Source organism: Euleptes europaea, chromosome 4, assembly GCF_029931775.1.
Source record: "Euleptes europaea isolate rEulEur1 chromosome 4, rEulEur1.hap1, whole genome shotgun sequence".
Lineage (NCBI taxonomy): Eukaryota > Metazoa > Chordata > Lepidosauria > Squamata > Sphaerodactylidae > Euleptes > Euleptes europaea.
This window is the reverse complement of record NC_079315.1, coordinates 121,072,657-121,094,314: the sequence shown is the minus strand read 5'-3', so window position 1 is coordinate 121,094,314 and position 21,658 is coordinate 121,072,657. Positions and strand designations below refer to the sequence as shown.

At 48.2% G+C, this 21,658-nt stretch overlaps 1 protein-coding gene across 1 annotated transcript in view; it reads right to left on the bottom strand.

Annotated features, from left to right (window-relative positions):
• DNAI1 (dynein axonemal intermediate chain 1) overlaps nucleotides 1–21,658 on the bottom strand; it is a 143,963-nt gene that overhangs the window by 33,691 nt on the left and 88,614 nt on the right. Inside the window, exon 18 of the mRNA XM_056849093.1 lies at nucleotides 11,255–11,440. Within this exon, the coding sequence (XP_056705071.1) occupies nucleotides 11,255–11,440 (186 nt within the window). The remainder of the gene's footprint in view (nucleotides 1–11,254; nucleotides 11,441–21,658) is intronic.

The following is a 21,658-nucleotide window of genomic DNA, read 5'->3' as shown; positions in this document are numbered from 1 at the left end:
GCCCCAAAATCTCCAGGTATTTTCCAACTTGGAGCCGACAACCCTAGTTACAGTTCAAGACCCTGCAGCTAGGGTTGCCATCCTCCATGTACTAGCTGGAGATCTGCTATTAAAACTGATCTCCAGCCAATAGAGATTACTTTCTCTGGAGAAAATGGCTGCTTTGCAATTGGACTCTATGGTACTGAAGTCCCTCCCCTCCCCAAACCCTGTCCTCCTCAGGCTCCACCCAAAAAACCTCCCACTGGTGGCAAAGAGGAACCTGGCAACCCTTCTTTGCATTCCTGTGGCATCTCATTTAAATGGGGCTGCCGCCCGTGCAAATCAGCTACGTGCCATGCACAGTTGCTTTGCATGGGGAGCAGCTCAGTTTAAAGGAGACCCCGTGCTTGTGCAAAGCCCCCCCCCCCCCGGCAGTGCTGGCAGCTCGCCAGCACCACATTTCAGCAAGCCAGAACTTCTGCTGGAGAAAGGAGGCTCCGAGCTGGAGGAGGCCCTGGATCAACAAAAAGGAGGGATCCTGACCTCTGCCCCTGCAACCCTGACTTGGAATGGCCAGTTCTTCAGCCACCCTTTCCCCCAGTTGTGACTTTTGTTTTCTCACTTTCTGCATTAAAAAACCCCCTTAAATCACCATTGTCTCTCTCCCCCGCCCCCCAACCATTTTGCTCTTGTTTGCAGGTGGTGGGAAGAATCAGGCACTGGATTATTTTCAGAAGCATCATGCATTTTAAAAAACAGAGGCCCTTTCTTCTGCTAATGGAGACAAAATGTTTTCATTTCTTCCGAGCCACCCGGGACGAAATGACTTCCCCTAATTAAACAGCTCTGGTGAAATTGGATTCCTTAGCTGGGGACGTGCTTCTCGGGTGAAACCGGCCCCTCTGAACTCCAGACAAATGAAAACCAACTTCTTATCCCCTTAAAATAACCCCCCTAAATGTTCCCATTAAATATTTAAGTGTATTTGAAGGTCTAGAAGGTTAAAGTGCTTGGATTAGTGAGGTTTTTTGGTGACTGCTACAGATTAAAAGACAGCCAGCGTGGTGTGGTGGTTAAGGTGTTGGACTAGGACCTGGGAAACCCAGGTTCGAATCCCCACTTGCACCGTGGAAGCTTGCTGGGTGACCTTGGGCCAGTCACACACTCTCAGCCCTGGCTAGTATTTGGATGGGAGACCTCCAAGGAATACCAGGGGCATGACATGGAGGCTGGCAATGGCAAACCCCCTCCAAACGTCTCTTGCTTTGAAAACCCTATGGGGTCGCCATAAGTCAGCTGTGTCTTGACAGCAAACTCCCCCCCCCAAAAAAGAAACACCCAGATTAAAACAATGAGCATTATACTTAGCTACTTGAGTGTCTAATACAGGTAACTGACTCTTGAATATCCACAGGAGGTCATATATTGATAGCGTTGCTAACTCTGCCTTGGGAAATTCTTTGTGGTTCAGCTTCGGAGCCTGGGGAGGTCAGATTCTGCAGAGGGCAGGGACCTCAGTGGAGATGTGATTCCATAGAGTTTACCTTCTGAGGCTGCCGTTTCCTCTTGATCATTCAAGTCTGGAGATCAGTTGTAATGCCAGGGGAACTCTAGGCCCCACCTGGAGGCTGGCAACCCAATGTAGAGATATGTTGTTTAGATTAACTCCCTTAAGGGAGAGGACTGCTTGTCGACTCAATCCTTGGGGATTTTATTCTTTCTCTGCCAACCTCTCAGAGAGTGCTAATAAAATACCTACAAATCTACCTAAGACCAAGAAATTGGGATCCTGGAATATCTGTACAGCAATAGAGAAGCATTCCTTTAGGCTCCTAGGGTTGTCAGCTCCAGATTGGGAAATACCTGGAGATTTGGGGGGGGGGGGAGCCTGAGGAGGGTGGGGTTTGGGGAGGGGTGGGACTTCAGTGGGGTATAATGCCATAGAGTCCACCTTGCAAAGCAGCCATTTTCTCCAGGGGGACTGATCTCTGTCACCTGGAAATCAGTTGTAATTCCAGGAGATCTCCAGCCACCGCCTGGAGGTTGGCAACCCTAGGCCCAGTCCTGTTGCAAGCGAGCCACGCCCCCAAGAGGCTTCTGTAGTTGTTCACCCCCAAAGACCCTCTGACTTAGCTGCCAGAGGCCCAAATAAAACAATCCCACTTGATACCTTGGCCATCTTCTGGTGTGGAGGGGGGAGGTAGTTGTGAATGTCCTGCATTGTGCAGGGGGTTGGACTTGATGGCCCTGGCGGTCCCTTCCAACTCTATGATTCTATGATCAAAGCAGGGGATCTTTGAATTACGAGGCATCTCCCATGAAGGAGCGCTGCAAAGGGCAGACAGACTGAAGGCCTTTTGTCCTCCAGAAAATCCCAGATGCTCTGGAGACTGATGGACTCCAGTTTGCCAGCTCGTACGCTGCAGCTATAGGTCTCTCCTCCTCATCCAGCCCCTTCCAGCCGTTCGATCCCAAACCAAGCAAAATATCATCAAGCTGCAGCTCTGCCTTTGTCAGAACAGCTGGAGCCGTCCCCACCCCCCGCACACACACACTCCATCAGCCCACCTCAAACTCTCTCTCCATCTCCCCTGTTCTTGATCGAATGAGCCTGCTGCCCCAGTTTTGCAGTTGGCTCGCTTCCTGGACTTTTTGCCCTTTCACTGAATCACTAAATCCCTCATTTTGGACCCCTAACTTTTTTTAACGGTTTCAATTTGGCTTTTGCCTCCCTTCTCTTCTGCCCTGGAATACAGCCCCGTGGACTCTTCTCTTCAGGATAAGGCAATATATGCTTTTCCTTTCCCCCTTTAGGGGGAAAGAGCCAGCGTGGTGTAGTGGTTAAGAGTGGTGGTTTGGAGTGGTGGACTCCGATCTAGAGAACCAGGTTTGATTCCCTACTCCTCCACATGAAGCCAGCTGAGTGATCTTGGGCTAGTCACACTCTCTCAGCCCCACCTACCTCACAGGGTGTCTGTTGTGGGGAGGGGAAGGTGATTGTAAGCTGGTTTGATTCTTCCTTAAGTGGTAGAGAAAGTCAGTATATAAAAACCAACTCTTCTTCTTATGGGCCCAGTACATGTATCAAAAAGGGTTAACAGTCCCTTATCTATATGACGGGGGTATTAAAGATCAAGTTGGTGCAAACACAAATGTAATGAAGATGGCAACATCGAGATCAGCTTTGCGAACACAATACATGGAGCACTCATTTCACCAGCTAGCCATTCATTCATTCGTTTGTACATTCATTCATTAATTGAGTGATTCCTTAAACAAAATTTTTTTTGTTGTAGTTTGTACAAAAGCTGCAATTTGAAGAGGGAGAGAAGTGCAGAGGGGGGCTATTGAGGGACCTGGCTTGACACAAATTAACATTGGCTACTGCACAAGCAGGTCGCCCAGAGGTGAAAAAGAGAAGATACGAGGCACTACATGACATGGTTGCCACTTCTGTGCAGGAGTATGAGCAGGTGGAAGATAAACTTACTTACTTAAGGAGATTGGCTAATTTGCAGTAAAGATTTATATTTGAATTATTATTTACTCGATATATTATTGAATGTTGGTCCCTCATTTAATCCAGGGGGTCCCCATTCATTCCGGATTTGTTTTCAACAGCTGGCAGAGATATAAAAACAGTGAAATGGCTTTAATTTCATGTCAAATAAACACTGTAAAGGAATAAAGTATACAGTTAAATAACAAATAAGAGACTTTTACAGAAGTGTGAATAAAATTAATGTGAAATGTAAGAATAAAAAATGAATAATTATCAGGTATTATCATACCAGTACAAATAGTGGTTTTCATGATTTGGAAATAATAAAATACGGTTCTTTCTGATCTAGTTATTTTTTATTAAGTAATTGTTAATGTTAATAGTTGTGAAATTTATGTTATGGATTGTAAAAATTATGTTATGGCTGTAATTTTTAAAAAACAAAACAAATAAATAATATTAAGTATTCAAATGTGAGTATTTTTCTGTGTGGGCTTTTCCCCATGTGGGCTTTTTTCAGTGTGGGCTTATTTCCGTGTGGGCTTTTTTCCGTATGGGCTTTTTTCCCGTGTGGGGTTTTTTCCATGTGGGCTTTTTTCTTGTGTGCATTTATGACCGTGTTTTTTTTTTCTGTGGGCAATTTTCTTGTGGGCTTTTTTCACAGAACCCTGAACTGGGCACAGGGATCAGGCTCGGAATGGTGTGGTCGTCCTGCAGGGAAAGCGGCTCGGGCACTTCACAGAGGCAACTCCAGAGCTGGGAAATACCAGAGTTTTCAAAAGTCAGAGGGTATGGCTAGGGTTCCCAACCTCCAGCTGACACCTGGAGAGCTCCAGCTGCTACAATTAATCTTCAGGTACAGAGATCAGTTCCCCTGGAGAAAAAGGTTCCTTTTCAGTCTACGGACTCTATGGCACCAGACGTTGCTGAAGTCCCCCTCTTCCCCAAGCCCCCCCCCCTCCCCAGGCTGTTCCTGTGTGTTTTGCCCATGTTTTAGCCAGCAATCAGAAAATGCATGGAAAACAAACAGGAACTTGTGGGGAGTGCGAGGCGACCTTTGCTGGACGGAAAATGCTAGCACAATCACAGCAAAGCCCCAAAGTAGTTGGTGGGGTGACCGGGAGGAAACAGCCATGCATAAGAACATAAGAAAGGCCATGCTGGATCAGACCAGGGCCCATCAAGTCCAGCAGTCTGTTCACACAGCGGCCAACCAGGTGCCTCTAGGAAGCCCACAAACAAGACGACTGCAGCAGCATTATCCTGCCTGTGTTCCTCAGCACCTAATAGAATAGGCATGCTCCCTCTGATCCTGGAGAGAATAGGTATGCATCATGACTAGTATCCATTTTGACTAGTAGCCATGGATACTAGTAGCCAACCTCCATGAACATGTCCACTCCCTTCTTCAAGCCTTCCAAGTTGGCAGCCATCACCACATCCTGGGGCAAGGAGTTCTACAGTTTAACTATGCTTTGTGTGAAGAAATACTTCCTTTTCTCTGTTTTGAATCTCTCAAATGCATTAATGGTCCAGGTATTTCCCAACCCAGTGCTGGCAACAGTCACTCTGGCAGAGGCACTGCTACCAAGAGCTCACCCTCTGCCAGCTTCGTGGTGCTCCAAAGACCTGCAAAACCAGTTCCATGGAAGCAAAAGAAAGGTGAGCACTTTCAGCAGGGGGCACAACCCCTCCGGAGTATCACCTTCCACTCTCTGAGAAACTATTGTGTGTTCTGAGCCTTATTGCAGAAATCTCTTTCTCTGATTACAATATGCATGAGACCTTTGCATCTTTTACAAGCATTCTTTACAACACCCCTTCCCTCCTTCTGACTAGGATAAAAGGACTCCAAGATTTCCATTTCTACTCCTGCCTGACAAAAAGGGAGCTTGGACTCTCGAAAGCTTATACCCTAAAACTCTTGTTGGTCTGTAAGGTGCTCCTGGACTCGAATCTAACCCTTCCTCCCAGAATAATCACGTGCATTTCCAAGCAGCGGCAACAGACACAAGCAGAAGGGTCGAATGTGGTGGGGTTGCCAACCTCCAGGTGGTACAGCTACTATGGCTTATATAACCTATAACAAACACAATGCTATTAATTCTAGAATTTTCTTTTATATATATCTTTTATCACAAGTTCCAACAGAAATTATGTCACAGTTTTTACCAATGCTGCCCGAAGTACATATACATTCAACTTATTTATACAGTTTTGAATGTGGAAAAGGAAGCTTGTCAGAGACAGAAGTGTGATCCTAATTCTTGTCAGATAATCTTGACTAATAGGAAAATATAGAAACTTTTGCTCCATCATATGGCTGCTACCATTCAAAAGAAATGGAAATGAAGTGGAAAACATATGCATAAAAGTGTCACGGGTGGCTGACGAAGATTGGGAAACAGGATTTTTTACTGGGACCCTGTTCCACCCCTTGCATACTTTATGGACTATTCTGAGCTTTTTCCACATTCAAAATTGTATAAATAAGTTGAATGTATATGTACTTCAGGCAGCATTGGTAAAAACTAGAATTGTGACATAATTTCTGTTGGAAATTGTGATAAAAGATATATATAAAAGAGAATTCTAGAAATAATAGCACTTTGTTTGTGATTGGTTATATAAGCCATAGTAGCTGTATAGTTTGAATAACATTGTTTAAGCAGCTCAGTTTCTTTTTGGTTTGAACCTCCAGGTGGTGGCTGGAGATCTCCCGCTGATATAATGGAACCCCAAACAATAGAGATCTCAGGGTCTCAGGCAGGGAAAGGTCTTTCACATCACCTAGTGCCTGATCCTTTTCACTGGAGATGCCGGGGATTGAACCTGGGGCCTTCTGCGTGCAAAATAGTGGGGCTACCGCTGAACCACAGCCCCTCCCTGAATTACACATCATCCACACCAACATCACTGGCAGTTCTTCTGCCCCAGGTTATATGCTATGGTCAGTTAAACACTGGAAAGGCCAGTATTTCAGTGGTGGTGGAAGTTTTCAGTGTATGACAACAGACCAACAACAGGAGGGCGAAATGGACAGAGAACTGGAATTGTTTGGCATGAATGCCATATAAATGAGTGTCAATGGCAGAAGGAAGGGCCAGAGAAAAAGACTCAGTGGAATCTAGGGTTTCCAACCACCAGGTTTGGAGATGGAGATATCCCAGGATTACAAATGATGTCCAGGCAAGAGAGATCTGTTCCCCTGGAGAAAATGGCTGCTTTGGAGGGTGGACTCTACAGAATTGTGCCCCTCTGAGGTCCCTCCCCCAAACTGGCTCTTTCTAGCCTCTACCCCCCAAATCTCCAGGTATTTTCCAAGAGGGAATTGGCAACCCTATGAATCCCACCCCTTTACCAAGGGATTCCTTTTGATCAGATCCATGACCACTCAGATTGGTCTGTAAATCACATGCAAAGAAGAAGAGTTGGTTTTTATACGCCGACTTTCTCTGCCACTTAAGGGAGAATCAAACCGGCTTACAATCCCCTTCCCTTCCTCTCCCCACAACAGACACCCTGTGGGGTAGGTGGGGCTGAGAGAGTGTGACTCACCCAAGGTCACCCAGCTGGCTTCGTGTGTAGGAGTGAGGAAACAAATCCAGTTCACTAGATTAGCCTCCTCCGCTCATGTGGAGGAGTGGGGAATCAAACCCGGTACTCCAGGTCAGAGTCCAACACTCCAAACCACCGCTCTTAACCACTACACCATGCTGGCTCTCTCAAAGAGGAGATGCTTTTGTAGCAATCGGTTTGCAGGAAATGCTGGAAGCGGGCAAGTAATGCCAAAAGCAGACTGAGCCATAACGCCAAGAAAGCAACGGGTGGAGGAGAAGAGCCAAGCTGCCAGCAAGACATCGCCCCTCTTGGCTGCAAAACAGAGCTGACTGCCACAAGGGGACTGGGCTGCCCTTGGGAATGACATCCTTGCTGATGGAGGTAATCAAGAAGACAGAATGAGTGCCTACGAAAAGCATTTGAGCTATTAATATCTGCTTGCAAAGGGGGAAAAGCTACTCAAACAAGATGCAGAGGAGCATTTGCATCCCCAAAGTGTTTCAGCAGCATTGCCCTTTACGGCAGTGGGGTGCTAGAGGCCCTTTCGGAAGCCACTGTCATGGGGCAGGTACCTGGAACACCCGTTTTGCGCTGGAACATGGAACAGATCTCAGCTGAGAGGAGGAAAACGTTTGGAAGAAACGCTCGGCATCAGGATAAGCCCCAGAAGTTTCAAAGGCTCTGCTTATAGCAGCAATTCACCACTTGCGTTTTTGAGGCATTATTCATTGTTAAGATGTTGTGAGTTTTCATGAGAAAGCAGGATTTTAAAAATCAGAACAAGCCAGTGGAGACAAACCCCCCCCTCAGGATTCACTGTGTAATCAGAGGTGGTCTGGGAATCCGGTTGCCATCTCTGGGTTAAGAAATTCCTGGAGATTTGGGGGGCAGAGCTTAGGGAGGGCAGGGTTTGGGGAGGGGAGGGACTTCAATGGGGTATGATGCCACGGAGTTCACCCTCCAACGCTGCCATTTCCTCCAGGGAAACTGATCTCGATTAGTCTGGAAATCGGTTGTGATAGCAGATCTCCAGCCACAACCTGGAGGCTGACAACCCTACCTGGGAAGTTCAAACAGCCCAGAAGCACTCTGAGCTGAGGCTAGGGTTGCCATCTCTGGGATTGGAAATTCCTGGAGATTTTGGGGGCGGAGCCCGAAGAAGACAGTGTTTGAGCGGGGATGGGCGGGGAAACCTCAGAAGGGTATAATGCCATACAATCCACCATCCAAAGCATCTATTTTCTCCAGGGGAACTGATCATTGTAGTCTGGAGAGCAGCTGTAATTCTGGGAGGTCTCCAGGTCCCACCTGGAGGCTGACAACCTTAGATGAGCCCTGTGGCCCCCAGTCAACAGGCTGCTGGCAGCACCCCAAAGGATGCTCAGCTCAGACTCAGGCAGCTACTGGATGGATCGGAGCCCCAGATCTCCCCTTGCCCCTGATTCCAAAGGGCATTGGCCCACCAGGGCCTTTCCCAGTGAGTTAAAGGGCCAATCCATCCCCCTTTGCACCTACCCTGGATGGCATGCTTCATCTTTTAATCTCCAGGGAAAGGCTGATAAAGGTGCTGTTAGACAGGCAATCGGTCAAAGAGTTCCAGGCAGAGTTTCCAGGAAGAAGCTCTTTGGCACTCAGAGAACCTCGTACATTTGGAGGGTTTACAGAGCATTTCAGAATCCTCTTTAGTGGAACATTATTTATAGTGTTTAGAGAATTGACAGGCCACCTCTCCACAGGTCACCTCAAGCTGGCTCACCAAGAAAAACAATCCGATCAAATCACAAAAACATCATAAATTATTAAGCTTTACCATAAAATCTTAAGAATAAGTTGGGGCATAAAAACCGCAGCAAACACTCTGAGCAGCCTAAAACGAAAACTACCAGACAGTCCTTGGGGTCAAAATCAGACCACAAAAAGAGCTTAAAAAGACTGAAGACCTCAGCTAAAAGGCTGGGTGAAAAGAAATGTGCCTGGTGCTTAAAAGGCAATAAGGTAGGCACCCCACTGGCCTCAAGGGGGACGGCCTTCTAAAGGTGCGGTGCCAACACTGAGAAAGCCCCGTCTCTAGTTGCTACCTGCCTCACCTTGGCAGGTGGGGGCATGGGGAGTATGACTGGGGAAGAGGTGGGAATAGAACAGCACTGTGGGGGATTTGAGGTTGGGGTTGATCCCCTGACCACAGATGTGATGAGCAGAGTAGATTGTACTGCAGTAAGCCCCAGCTGCCCTCAAGAACTTTGCATTAATCTTACAACCGAGAACTGGACAGCTGTCAGATCTTTCATTGTCCTCTGACACTAACCAAAAGTGTACACATAAACACATGAAGCTGCCTTATACTGAATCAGACCCTCGGTCCATCAAGGTCAATATTGTCTATTCAGACCGGCAGCGGCTCTCCAGGGTCTCAGGCAGAGGTCTTTCACATCATCTACTTGCCTAGTCCCTTTAACTGGAGATGCCGGAGATTGAACCTGGGACCTTCTGCATGCCAAACAGATGCTCTGCCACTGAGCCACGGCCTCTCCCTGTACCCTGCCCAAGAGGAAGCACTAGCACGGTACCTGAGCATTCCCTAGCCTATCCTGGAACAGTTGCCTATAAAGCCCAGCATGTGCTGAATGCACACATTCCATACTGCACACAGCAGGAACCTGCCACCAACTGCACATCCGCACAGTGAAACAGACACTTGGGCATTTGTGCACTTTCGCACACACTGAATAATGCACTTTTCATCCACTTTCAATGCACTTTAGTGATCATTTGGAAGCAGAGTTTGCTGCTTCACACAGTAACATCCAGATGCAAAGTGCATTATTCAGCATGTGTAGAAGCTTGAACTGAAGTGATTATCTATGCTGGTCTGAAGCAGTTCCAAGATCAGCTTAGATCAAGACGCCTCTTGGCACCTTCAACAGGCCGATGCCAAAGGCATGCTGCGTGTGATTTGGACTTTAAAAGACAGGGCTACCTTGTTCAGCAGTCCAGAAATTCCGCACCACTCCGGACGCCGCCTCTGGTTTCCCCATGTCCCATCCCAAAGAGCTCCAATCAATCTTTACTATTACAGTCAAAGACCAGCATATATACAAATTACAATTGTTATAAAAAGAGAAAAACTGTATTAACAACTGTATAAAATCAAACACTAAAAACCCCTGATTGAACAAATAAGCTAAGGATAATTATATAGCTGCCTGAAGTGACTTATGCGAACCTCAGCTACAATATGTTAGTACTGTATAAATAAGGCCATTAGTCCATCTCTTTACTTGTGAGTGGCAGACGTTTGCCACTGCATGGGATACGGCTGCCTCCTTATCATAAGAACATAAGAAAAGCCGTGCTAGATCAAACCCAGGCCCATCAGGACCAGCAGGCTGTTCACACAGTGGCCAACCAGATGTCTCTAGGAAGCCCACAAACAAGATGACTGCAGCAGCATTATCCTGCCTGTCTTCCACAGCACCTGATATAATGGGCCTGCTCCTCTGATCCTGGAAAGAATAGGGATGCATCATGATAGTATCCATTTTTACTAGTAGCCATGAATACCCCTTTCCTCCATGAACATGCCCACTCCCCTCATAAATCCTTCCAAGTTGGCAGCCATCACCACATCCTGGGGCAGGGAGTTCCACTATTGAACTATGCGTTGTGTGAAGAAATACTTCCTTATATCAGTTTTGAATCTCTCACCCTCCAGCTTCAGCAGATGACCCCGCATTCTAGTATTATGAGAGAGGAAAAAAAGCTTCTCCCTGTCCACTCTCTCCAAACCATGCAAAATTTTATAGACCTCTATCATGTCTCCCCTTAGCTGCCTTCTTTCCAAGCTAAACAGCACTGTTTTAACCACTCCTCATAGGGCAGTTGCTCTAATCCCCTAATCATTTTGGTTACTCTTTTCTGCAATGTACTTTTTGGAGTGCGGTGACCAGAACTGTACACAGTATTCCAAGTGTGGTCTCACCATAGATTTGCACAAGGGCAGTATGATATCAGCAGTCTTATTCTCTATCTTGAAGCAATAGTTTGACCAGGGCTAACTCCATACCCCCAAGAAAGAGGTCCAGATGCTTAAAACGAGACAGAAGGGAAACAGTGTTTGTTCTGATTTCATCATAGAATTCACAGGGCAGCACTATATGTGGGATTGATTCGACTGCATTGGCCGGAAGGGGCAACATCCGAAGGGCTTACCTTGGGCATCTTGCGGAGATTGGGAGACAGTTTCAGGCAGGTGACGTGGCCACGGTCGTCTCCGATGATGACGATGGGGTAGATGAAGTTGAACTGGATGTGGGTGATCTTGTTCTTCTTCTTGGCCACCACGGCCTGGCTGCAGATGGGCTCGTACTTGTTGATGCTTAGGTCAAAGATGTGGGCCTGGGCAAAGGAAAAGGGAGCAGGCGCGTGAAGGGGGGAAGGCGCAGGAAGGAACAACAGACAGGACTACTCAAGAAACAGGTTCCAAAGCATTTGAGGGGGCCAAAGGCGGGGTTCAGCAGACTGGCACGGACCAGCATCAAAGCAGCAGGTCCTGTGCTTATGGTTAAGAACTTACTTTAACTAAGATGGAGAAAACTTTCACTCACGTTCGCCCCCAGTCTGAATCGGTTGTACCTTGGTGTTATGAATGAGTTTTCTGTCCATTAGAGATGACCTCGCTGCCAGCCCTCACAATGTCCGGGTCTTCCCATTCCTCTGTTAACCCGACTCTTCCATCTTCCCAGAGCAAAGCCAGGGTGAAATCCCCGTGCAGAAGGCAAAGCGTGGGGCACACAAGCTTGGTTTTGCTCACAGCCAATTACAAAGCAGTGTGTCCAGAGGAGGGGATTCAAATACTTCCCTCTACCTAGGGTTGCCAGGAACTTCAATGCCATAGAGTCCAATTGCCAAAGCAGCCATTTTCTCCAGATGAACTGATCTCTATCGGCTGGAGATCAGATGTAATAGCGGGAGATTTCCAGGTACTATCTGGAGGTTGGCAACCCTACTTCCTGGGAGCTCTATCTAACCACAAGAAAGTCTTTTTAAAACCGATGCTTGGTTTTCTCTCCCCCCACCCCTTCCCTTCAGATTGCTCCATTTTTGTTGGGTTTTTTTTTTAAACAATTTTATGTGGCAATTGGGGGGGGGGATTTTCTCTCATGGTAAGCTCTACAAAGAAAGCCAATTACAAAGCAGCGTTTAAAGGGGCGGGGACATGATTTGAGTTTGGAGACTGCTGGTGCAGAGATTCCCAACAGGAAAGTGTGGGTCCAGCGAGCAACGAACCTCAGGTACAACTCCCAGGCATAAATGACGGTTGTCTTACTGGAAAGAATTAGAATTCTGAATGCAGTCCACAGTAGAAATATAATTCAATAATTAATAAGTAATACCACTACTACTTACTCAAAATATCAGAGAAACCATCTGCATAAGTATTGTGGTGATTTGTATTATCTTGTTACACGTCTTATTATGTATTGCCTATATTTGTATTTAATATCGAATTTATTATCTTTTCCCGAGCAATAACATGTTTATTATTATATGTTTACTATGTTATCTCTAAAGGAGACTTTGGATTGTGTCCTTCTATATCATTTGTAGTCGTCTCAATTCCTGTTGTAATTAGTTCCTGTTCTGTTTTCATCAATACTATATAATAATAGACTCAACAAGAGATGGATTGGCTCAATAAAGGAAGCCACAGCCTTCAATTTGCAAGATCTGAGCAAGGCTGTCAAAGATAGGACATTTTGGAGGACTTTCATTCATAGGGTTGCCATGAGTCGGAAGCAACTTGACGGCACTTCACACACACACACACAATAATAATTAAAAAAAACAAAATCAAACCCAGTTCTCCTGATCAGAGTCCACTGCTCCAAACCAAACCACGTCTCTTAACCACTACACCACACTGGATGAGTTCCCTGGAGAATATGGCAGTTTTGGAGGGTGGACTCTATGACATCACATCCCTGCCGATATCCCTCCCTTACCCAAACTCCACGCTCCCCCAGGCTTCAACCCCCCCCCCCAAAAAAAAACTCCAGGCATTTTCCAACCCAGAGTTGGCAACCCTATGCTTCAAGCAGGTCTCTGGAGAGGGGGCAGACTGACAGTCTACAATGGTTTTACATTTGTATTACCGAGAGACAGACAGACAGACAGTTAGACAGATAAGCAAATGCTCCTGTATCTGTCAACCTTTAACCAAAAGCCAGGGGCCGCTGGGGCTACGCCCTTCTCTGCCCTCTGCTGCAAAATCCTTCCATTTCATGAACCTTCTCTTATCTACTGCTTCATTCTGTGAAGGCCATGCGCTGCACTCTCTCCAGCACCAAAGGGCACATTTGTGCTTACAATCATAAAACAAGATAAAGAGAGCTGCAGAGCCCCCCCCCCCCCTCTGCAGCAGGTGGGCTTAAAGCTTCCCCCCCCTTCTACCGCACAAGGACAAGGACGCCACCACACCAAAGTCAGCTGCGCCACCAACAGGGAGCTAAGAAAGGGCACACGTTTAAAAATAATCTGAAACCTTCCTTAGCATCGAAGACGCCTAATTGCCAAAAGTGTACGATAATCAGGCAATCAGGTTTTTAAGTCAAGATCTGTGCAGGGATTCAGGCCTGCTGCCTCGGCTGTGGAGGACGCAGTGATCCGGGGCCTTGATAAGACAATCAAGAGAAACTGCAGCAGTAATTAATTGAAGGGGGGCACTCACTATGCTAATGGGATTCTCACCGGAGAAAGAAAGCAGGCTGGGTACATGTTAAGTGCTGTCATGTTGCTTCCAACTTATGGCGACCCGATGAATGATTGACCACCAAAAAGTCCTATCGTTAAGCGCTAGGGTTGCCAACCTCCAGGTACTAGCTGGAGATCTTTTGGGCATGGAGTATGGGTCACTGGGGGTGGGGGGTGGTAGTTGTGAATTTCCTCCGTTGTGCAGGGGGTTGAACTAGATGACCCTGGTGGTCCCTTCCAACTCTATGATTCTACGATTCTATTATCTCCTGCTATTACAACTGATCTCCAGCGGATAGAGATCAGTTCCCCTGGAGAAAATGGCCACTTTGGCAATTGGACTCTATGGCATTGAAGTTCCTCCCCTCCCCAAACCACGCTCTCCTCAGGCTCCACCCCCAAAAACTCCAGGTATTTCCCAACCCAACCCTATTAGCCTTGCTCAGGCCTTGCAAACTGAGGGCCGTGGCTGCCTTGATTGAGTCAATCCATCTCTTGTTGGGTCTTCCTCTTTTCCTGCTACCTTCCACTTTGCCTAGCATGACTGTCTTTTCCAGTGACTCTTGTCTTCTCCTAATATGACCAAGGTACACAAGCCTCAGTTTAGTCATTTTTAGCTTCTAGGGAGAGCGAAATCACAGTGGAGCCCAGCCAACGTTGGCCCTCTTCAGTTGTAATTTTAACTGTGTGCATGTGCCAAAGAAACCCACGCCTCTCTCAGTAGCCTAGGGTGGATGTGCCAAACCAGCCCCAACCAATCTGGCAGGCTGCAGAGACTTTACCACCCACCAGGTCCACACCAGAACTGCTGTTGTTTTTGAAGTCCCACACCTGGAAATCTCACATTTCTTGAATAGCACCTTAAAGACTAACAAAAATATTTTCTGGTAGGGTATGAGCTTTCGTGAGCCACAGCTCACTTCTTCAGATACAGCTAGAATGTGAATCCATCGGTCTTTAAGTAGAGGAACTTTAGTCAATGCATTTACCTGGGCTGAATAAAGACCTTGCATTCATGGCCCATTACCAATGCTGATTTCTCCACACCCATCTCTCCCCTGGACATCACAGACTCTTCTGCATATCACACCTAATCCCATCAAGCTTGCTATTCACATTTACATACTGTTCCTCTACTTAAAGACCAATGGATTCACATTCTAGCTGTATCTGAAGAAGTGAGCTGTGGCTCACGAAAGCTCATACCCTACCAGAAAATATTTTTGTTAGTCTTTAAGGTGCTACTGGACTCTTGCCCTTTTTGACTACTGCAAACAGACTAACATGGCTACCAACTGGAGAACCAGGTTGGTTTCCCACTCCTCCACATGAAGCCTGCTGGGTACCTTGGGCTAGTCACAGTTCTCTTCAAGCTTTCTCAGCCCCACCTACCTCACAAGGTGTCTGTTTTGGAGGGGGGTGGGAAGAGAAGGTGATTGTAAACCGCTTTGAGACTCCTTACAGTAGAGAAAAACGGGATATAAAAACCAGCTGGCCATGTTTACTAGTGTGCACGGCAGTAATGTATAGCAGTTAGGGTGTCTGACTAAGACCTGGGAGGCTCGGCCTCCAGTTCCTCCTCAGCCATCAAGCTCCCTGTTGGTGATCTTAGAAAAAGGCATGCTCACTGGGCCTAGCCTACCTCACAGGATGGATGTGAGGACAAGGGGGGGGAGGAGAACCAAGGGTGCCATCCAGAGCACATTGGAGGAAGGTGGGGATAAAGACAGACGGAGCTGAACTATTCAGTTAAATGAATATAGCATACTACTGGTGGAGAAGAGGCTTTGACCATGTATAAGGGGAGACATGATAGAGGGCTATAAAATTATGCATGCTGTGGAGAGAGTGGACAGGGAGAAACTTTTCTCCCTCTCTCATAATACCAGAACATGGGGTCATCTGTTGAAGCTGGAGGGTGAGAGATTCGATACTGATAAAAGGAAGTATTTCTTCACACAATGCAGAGTTAAATTGTGGAACTCCCTGCCCCAGGATGTGGGGATGGCTGCCAACTTGGAAGGCTTGAAGAGGGGAGAGAACATGTTCATGGAGGAGAGGGCTACCTATGGCTACTAGTCCAAATGGATTCTAGTCATGATGCATACCTATTCTCTCCAGGATCAGAGGAGCATGCCGAATATATTGGGTGCTGTGGAACACAGGCAGGACAATGCAGCTGCCATCGTCTTGTTTGGGGGCTTCCTAGAGGCACCTGGTTGGCCACTGTGTGAACAGACTGCTGGACGTGATGGGCCTGGGTCTGATCCAGCATGGCCTTTCTTATGTTCTTATTAACTCAGGGGACCCCAACGTGGTGCTCGCCTAAACTTTTTCTGGTGCTCACCAAATGTTTTTTGAAAGTGGGTGGGGCCTAGGATTGCCAACCTCCAGGCTGGAGATCTCCTGGGATGACAACCGATCTCAGTTCACCTGGAGAAAGTGGCCAGTTAGAAAGGTGGACTCTGTGACATTGTATCCCACTGAAGTCCCACCCTCCTGGAGCTTAGGGTTGCCAACCTCTAGGCTGGAGATCTCCAGTTCCGCTGGAGAAAATGGCTGCTTTGGAGAATGGACTCTGTGGCATTATATCCTGCTGAGGCCCCTCCCTGCCCCAAACCCCATCCTCCACCTTCAAAATCCATAGGAATGTCCCTACTCAGGCTTGGCAAACCGAGCATGTGGACATCCAGCAGTGTTTGCCTGGCTCCTGTTGGCATCTGGATGCTGGACTAGATGGGCTCTTGGCCTGATTCAGCAGGGCTTCTTTTACAATTGATACTTCTGCAGTTCTAATGGTCCCTTTCTGTGTTTTTCCTTTTCTGGCTCTGCCCAGAATATTTCTACAGCGGTTTGAGGAGCTGCCAGCTGCAGTTATGAAGGAGCCATCAGTGGGATGGTGTTTTGAAGCATGTGGTTGCTGAGAAATGCACAATGCCTTGGCTGGTGGTGGCCACCACTCTTTCCAAAACACGCAGCCCCACCAAAGCCAAAGGCCAGGGATGCAGGGTGAGAATCTTAGGCAGGAGGAGAAGGTCAACGATAATCACGTCCCTGAACTTTTCGGCCATAAGCTCCAGTGTCTGTCAACTCCCAAAGATAAAAGCCTGGTTTGGGTTATTAACCGGGCTGCTGGAAACAGCAGCTTGGCTAATTTCTTCTGGCAGAAGGCAGAAAAGGCACCAGAATTAACGTCTAAATATCACAGTGCAGCCGGGCACAGCCTACCAGGTTAACAAAGGATTGTTGCGGGAAATATCGCTGGGGTTCTCCTTCCATGGAAAAGTAATTTTGCCTCCCAGTTGGAAGCCTGTTACTGCCTCACAAACCCAGTTACAGATGGATAATCGAAGAGCAGTTCCTTGCAAGGACATCTGTGCATACCCCTTGGGGTGTCCAGTCAGATCTTCTAAAAAGAGGAGCCCCGAACCTCTGGGCACCTTTGGAATTCTGACAACACGGGGCGGGCTCAGCCGCAGAATGCTGTGATAGCGGCTGCTGCCAAAAGCCATGTGTTTAAAATTCTACACGGCCAATCAAATCTCCACAGGTGGGCAGAAGCTTCACCTGGCCCCATCCGCTTTCTGAAAATGCCAGGAAAGGTGCCAGTGGGTGCCCCGGCAGCCTTGGGCATCATTTGCGGGGCCAAGCTCCTCAGTTTCAGGACTACTTGTGCAATCCTGCAAGGCCTTCTGGAGTGTGCCTCTTAGATCATAAGGGTGGTAGGGTTGCCAGGTCCCTCTTTGCCATCAGCAGGAGGGTTTTGGGGTGGAGCTTGAGGAGGGTGGGGTTTGGAGAAGGGAGGGACTTCAATGCCATATTGCCCAATGGCCAAAGCGGCCATTTTCTCCAGGGGAACGGATCGCTATCGCTGGAGATCAGTTGTAATAGCAGGAGATCTCCAGCTAGTACCAGGAGGTTGGCGACTCTAGTGGTAGTTCCTGGCAAAATTATCCTGGCACATTCTAGGTCAACATGTAAGCTTCCCAGGGATAATGCCGGGATGTTCCAAACCATGTGCAAAATCCTGACTGCTGGACATGCTCTAAATGGGGTTGCCAACCTCCAAATACTAGCTGGAGATCTCTTGCTATTACAACTGATCTCCAGCTGACAGGCATCAGTTCACCTGGAGAAAATGGCTGCTTTGGCAATTGGACTCTATGGCATTGAAGTCCCTCCCCTCCTCAGGCTCCGCCCCAAAAACCTCCCGTCGTTGGCGAAGCGGGACCTGGCAACCCTAGTTCTAAACAAGCATCTGAGAACCTAAAGAATGTGACCCAGTGAGCACCACAGAAGGAGGCTGCTCAAGGGGGTGCCAAGTTTGGGAGCAGGAAAAGCCCTTTTTAGAGTGCTAAAAAGAGTGCCCCCAGAGGCCTTGGCATGCCAGAGAACCAGGGAGCCTAGGGGACAGGGTTGCCAACTCTGGGGTGAGAAATTCCTGAAGATTTGGGGGTGTAGCCTTTGGAGAGCAGGGGAGGGGGAGGGACCTCAGCGTAGAATACTGTCCTAGAACCCACCCTCCAAAGCAGCCATTTTCTCCAGGAGAACTGATCTCTGTCACCTGGAGATCAGTTGTAATGCCAAGGGATCTCTAGGCCTCACCTGGAGGTTGGCAACCCTGCCAGGGGACACAGGGCAGCAGCGACAGTTGCGGTTTAACATCATAAAGGCAAAGGTAAAGGTCCCCTATGTAAGCACCAGGTCATTCCTGACCCATGGGGTGACGTTACATCCCGACGTTTCCAAGGCAGACTTTGTTTGCGGGGTGGTTTGCCAGTGCCTTCCCCAGTCGTCTTCCCTTTACCCCCAGCAAGCTGGGTACTCATTTCACCGACCTCAGAAGGATGGAAGGCTGAGTCAACCTCGAGCCGGCTACCTGAAACCAACTTCCGTTGGGATCGAACTCAGGTAGTGAGCAGAGCTTTTGACTGCAGTACTGCAGCTTAACACTCTGCGCCACGGGGCTCCTAAATTTGTGTGTGTAAAGCGCCGTCAAGTCGCAGCCGACTTATGGCGACCCCTTATGGGGTTTTCAAGGCAAGAGACTAACAGAGGTGGTTTGCCAGTGCCTTCCTCTGCACAGCAACCCTGGACTTCCTCGGTGGTCTCCCATCCAAATACTAACCAGGGCTGACCCTGCTTAGCTTCTGAGATCTGACGAGATCAGGCTAGCCTGGCCCATCCAGGTCAGGGTTAACATCATAGCTGCCCTAAAATCAACCGGATGCTTTGCTAGGACACTCCTATTGATTGGTGTGTTTTAGTTCAGTTTGAATCCACCACCACACCCGCCCCATGTTTTTATGTTTTACGATGCTTGTAATGGAGAGCTGCACGTGTGTGTTTTAAGACCAGTCAGGTGTCTCAGGCGCCGCACGACACAAAGACGGACCAGAACTTTTATCAGTAAGGAAGCGAAAGACAGACGAGACACCAGACTTCGGGGAAGTCAGAAATAAAGCTGAGATTGGATTACGTGGCAGCAACGGACGGAATCGATACAGCAACGAAAGGTGAAGGATGATTTAATGCAGAGGTGCCCTTTCTATCCTGACATGCCTCATGCCGCACGGCTTCTGTTGTCCTCATGACAGATCCTTTCCCCTTATTTAGAGCAGACCGCGCTCTGACTAAGCGGGGGGTGGGGGGGAATCCAGAGCTTGCAAGCCTTTTGGGGAGAGGGGTAGGGTTGCCAGGTCCCTCTTCCCCATTGGCGGGAGGGTTTTGGGGCGGAGCCTGAGGAGGGAGGGGTTTTGGAGGGGAGGAGCTTCAATGCCACAGAGTCCAATGGCCAAAGCGGCCATTTTCTCTAGGGGAGCTGATCTCTATTGGCTGGAGTTCAGTTGTAATAGCAGGAGATCTCCAGCTAGTACCTGGAGGTTGGCAACCCTAGAGAGGGAGGATACATTTAGCGACAGCTTAGGGGGTGAAACTCCAAGGTATGCTCCAGCTTCTGCTGGCCTGTAGCAGCTGCTCTAGCCAAGCTTGAAAGCCGTGGTGTATTGCAAAAGACGATCGTCAGACACGATGCTCCCAGCCCCACGATGGTGATGGGCAGGATTCTCCCACCCCCACCCCTTTGGAAACCTCTCACTGTTCTTATGGACATTCATTTAACTCTTCTCAAAACCCCCACACATTTAGCTTGAGCCGGACCTCTCAAATTCACTTTCCCTTTCACTAAAAGGAACCTCCATGTTCAGAGGCAATCAACCTCTGAATCCCAGTGCCAGGAGGAAACATCTGGGGAATGCCTCGGCTTCTGGGCCCTGCTGTTGGCCCTCTGGAGGAAATGATCAGCCGCTAGGGTTGCCAACTTCCATGAACTAGCTGTAGATCTCCTCCTATTACAACTGATCTCCAGCCGATAGAGATCAGCCCACCTGGAGAAAATGGCCGCTTTGGCAATTGGACTCTATGGCATTGAAGTCCCTCCCCACCCCAAATCCCGCCCTCCTCAGGCTCTGCCCCAAAAATATCCAGGTATTTTCCAACCTGGAGCTGGCAATCCTATGCCCAGGAGATGGCAACAAAAACCCTCCAGGATCCCTGGCCAAACTGGCCTGGAGGAAAATCCCTTCCTGACCCCAAAGTGGCGATTGGCATTACCCCGGGCTTTTCAGAAAGGGCCACGAGAGCCAAGCACTGACGCAACCCTTCCTGCCCTCCCTCTCACGATCTGCCTGAGTTCACAAGAGGCAAGCTCTTCATTTGTGACCGGAGGAGGCAACCTCTTCACGAAGAGGCTGAGAGCTGCGGGTCTGTTTTTCCATTGAGACCGTGCTCAAACAGCCAATCTACAGGAGGAGCAGGAGGGCCCCCGAAGGACCCCTTGGCCGTGAAGAATGTCCTCCCCAGGCCTTTGGACAGATACTTAACATTATTTGACACTATCCAAAGACAGACGCCACCTTCAGCAGTTCACGTTTCACGGAAGTCAACTACGCTGCAAAGGACGCTGGAGTCTCTTGTTATCCCACTGAGAGCCGCTGTTTTTAACCTTTGCTCCGTCTAGAGCCCAGCTCCAGACAGGGTAATAAATAGGATTTTATCTGCTAAAAAGTATCCAGCAATAACAACTTATTGCTCATTCTCCGCACAGCACAGTTGGGAGATGGGAGGAGGAGGAGGAAGAGGAAGAGGAAGAAGAAAAAGAAGAAGAAGAAGAAGAGTTGGTTTTTATATGCCAACTTTCTCTACCGCTTAAGGGAGAATCAAACCAGCTTACAACCACCTTCCCTTCCCCACAACAGACACCCTGTGTGGTAGGTGGGGCTGAGAGAGCTGTGACTAGCCCAAGGTCACCCAGATGGCTTCATGTGGAGGAGTGGGGAAACAAATCCAGTTCACCAGATTAGCCTCAGCCGCTCATGTAGAGGAGTGGGGAATCGAACCCAGTTCTTCAGATCAGACTCCACCGCTCCACACCACCGCTCTTAACCACACCACCACGCTGGCTCCAGGTGGCCATCCTCCAGGTGGGGCCTGGCGATTTCCTGGAATTACAACAGATCTCCAGAGAGCATCAATCAGTGCCTCTGGAGGAAATGGCTGCTTCAGAGGGTGAATTCCATGGCATTATAGGTCCCTCCCTACCCTGAACTCCAGCCATACCAGGCTCTACCCCCAGATCTCCAGGAATTTCCCAACATGGAGCTGGCAACCATAGGAGGACGAGAAAGAGCAGAAATCTCAAAAAGCAAAGCAGCAAGCAGTCAGCTTCTGCTACTTTGCTGCATATTAAGAGCCAACTTTTCACAGAGGCTCTTTGGACTTCAGAATAAAATAATAAGCACCATAACCAGTGTGGTGTAGTGGTTAGAGTGTTCGTCTTGGATCTGGGAAACCCAGGTTCAATGT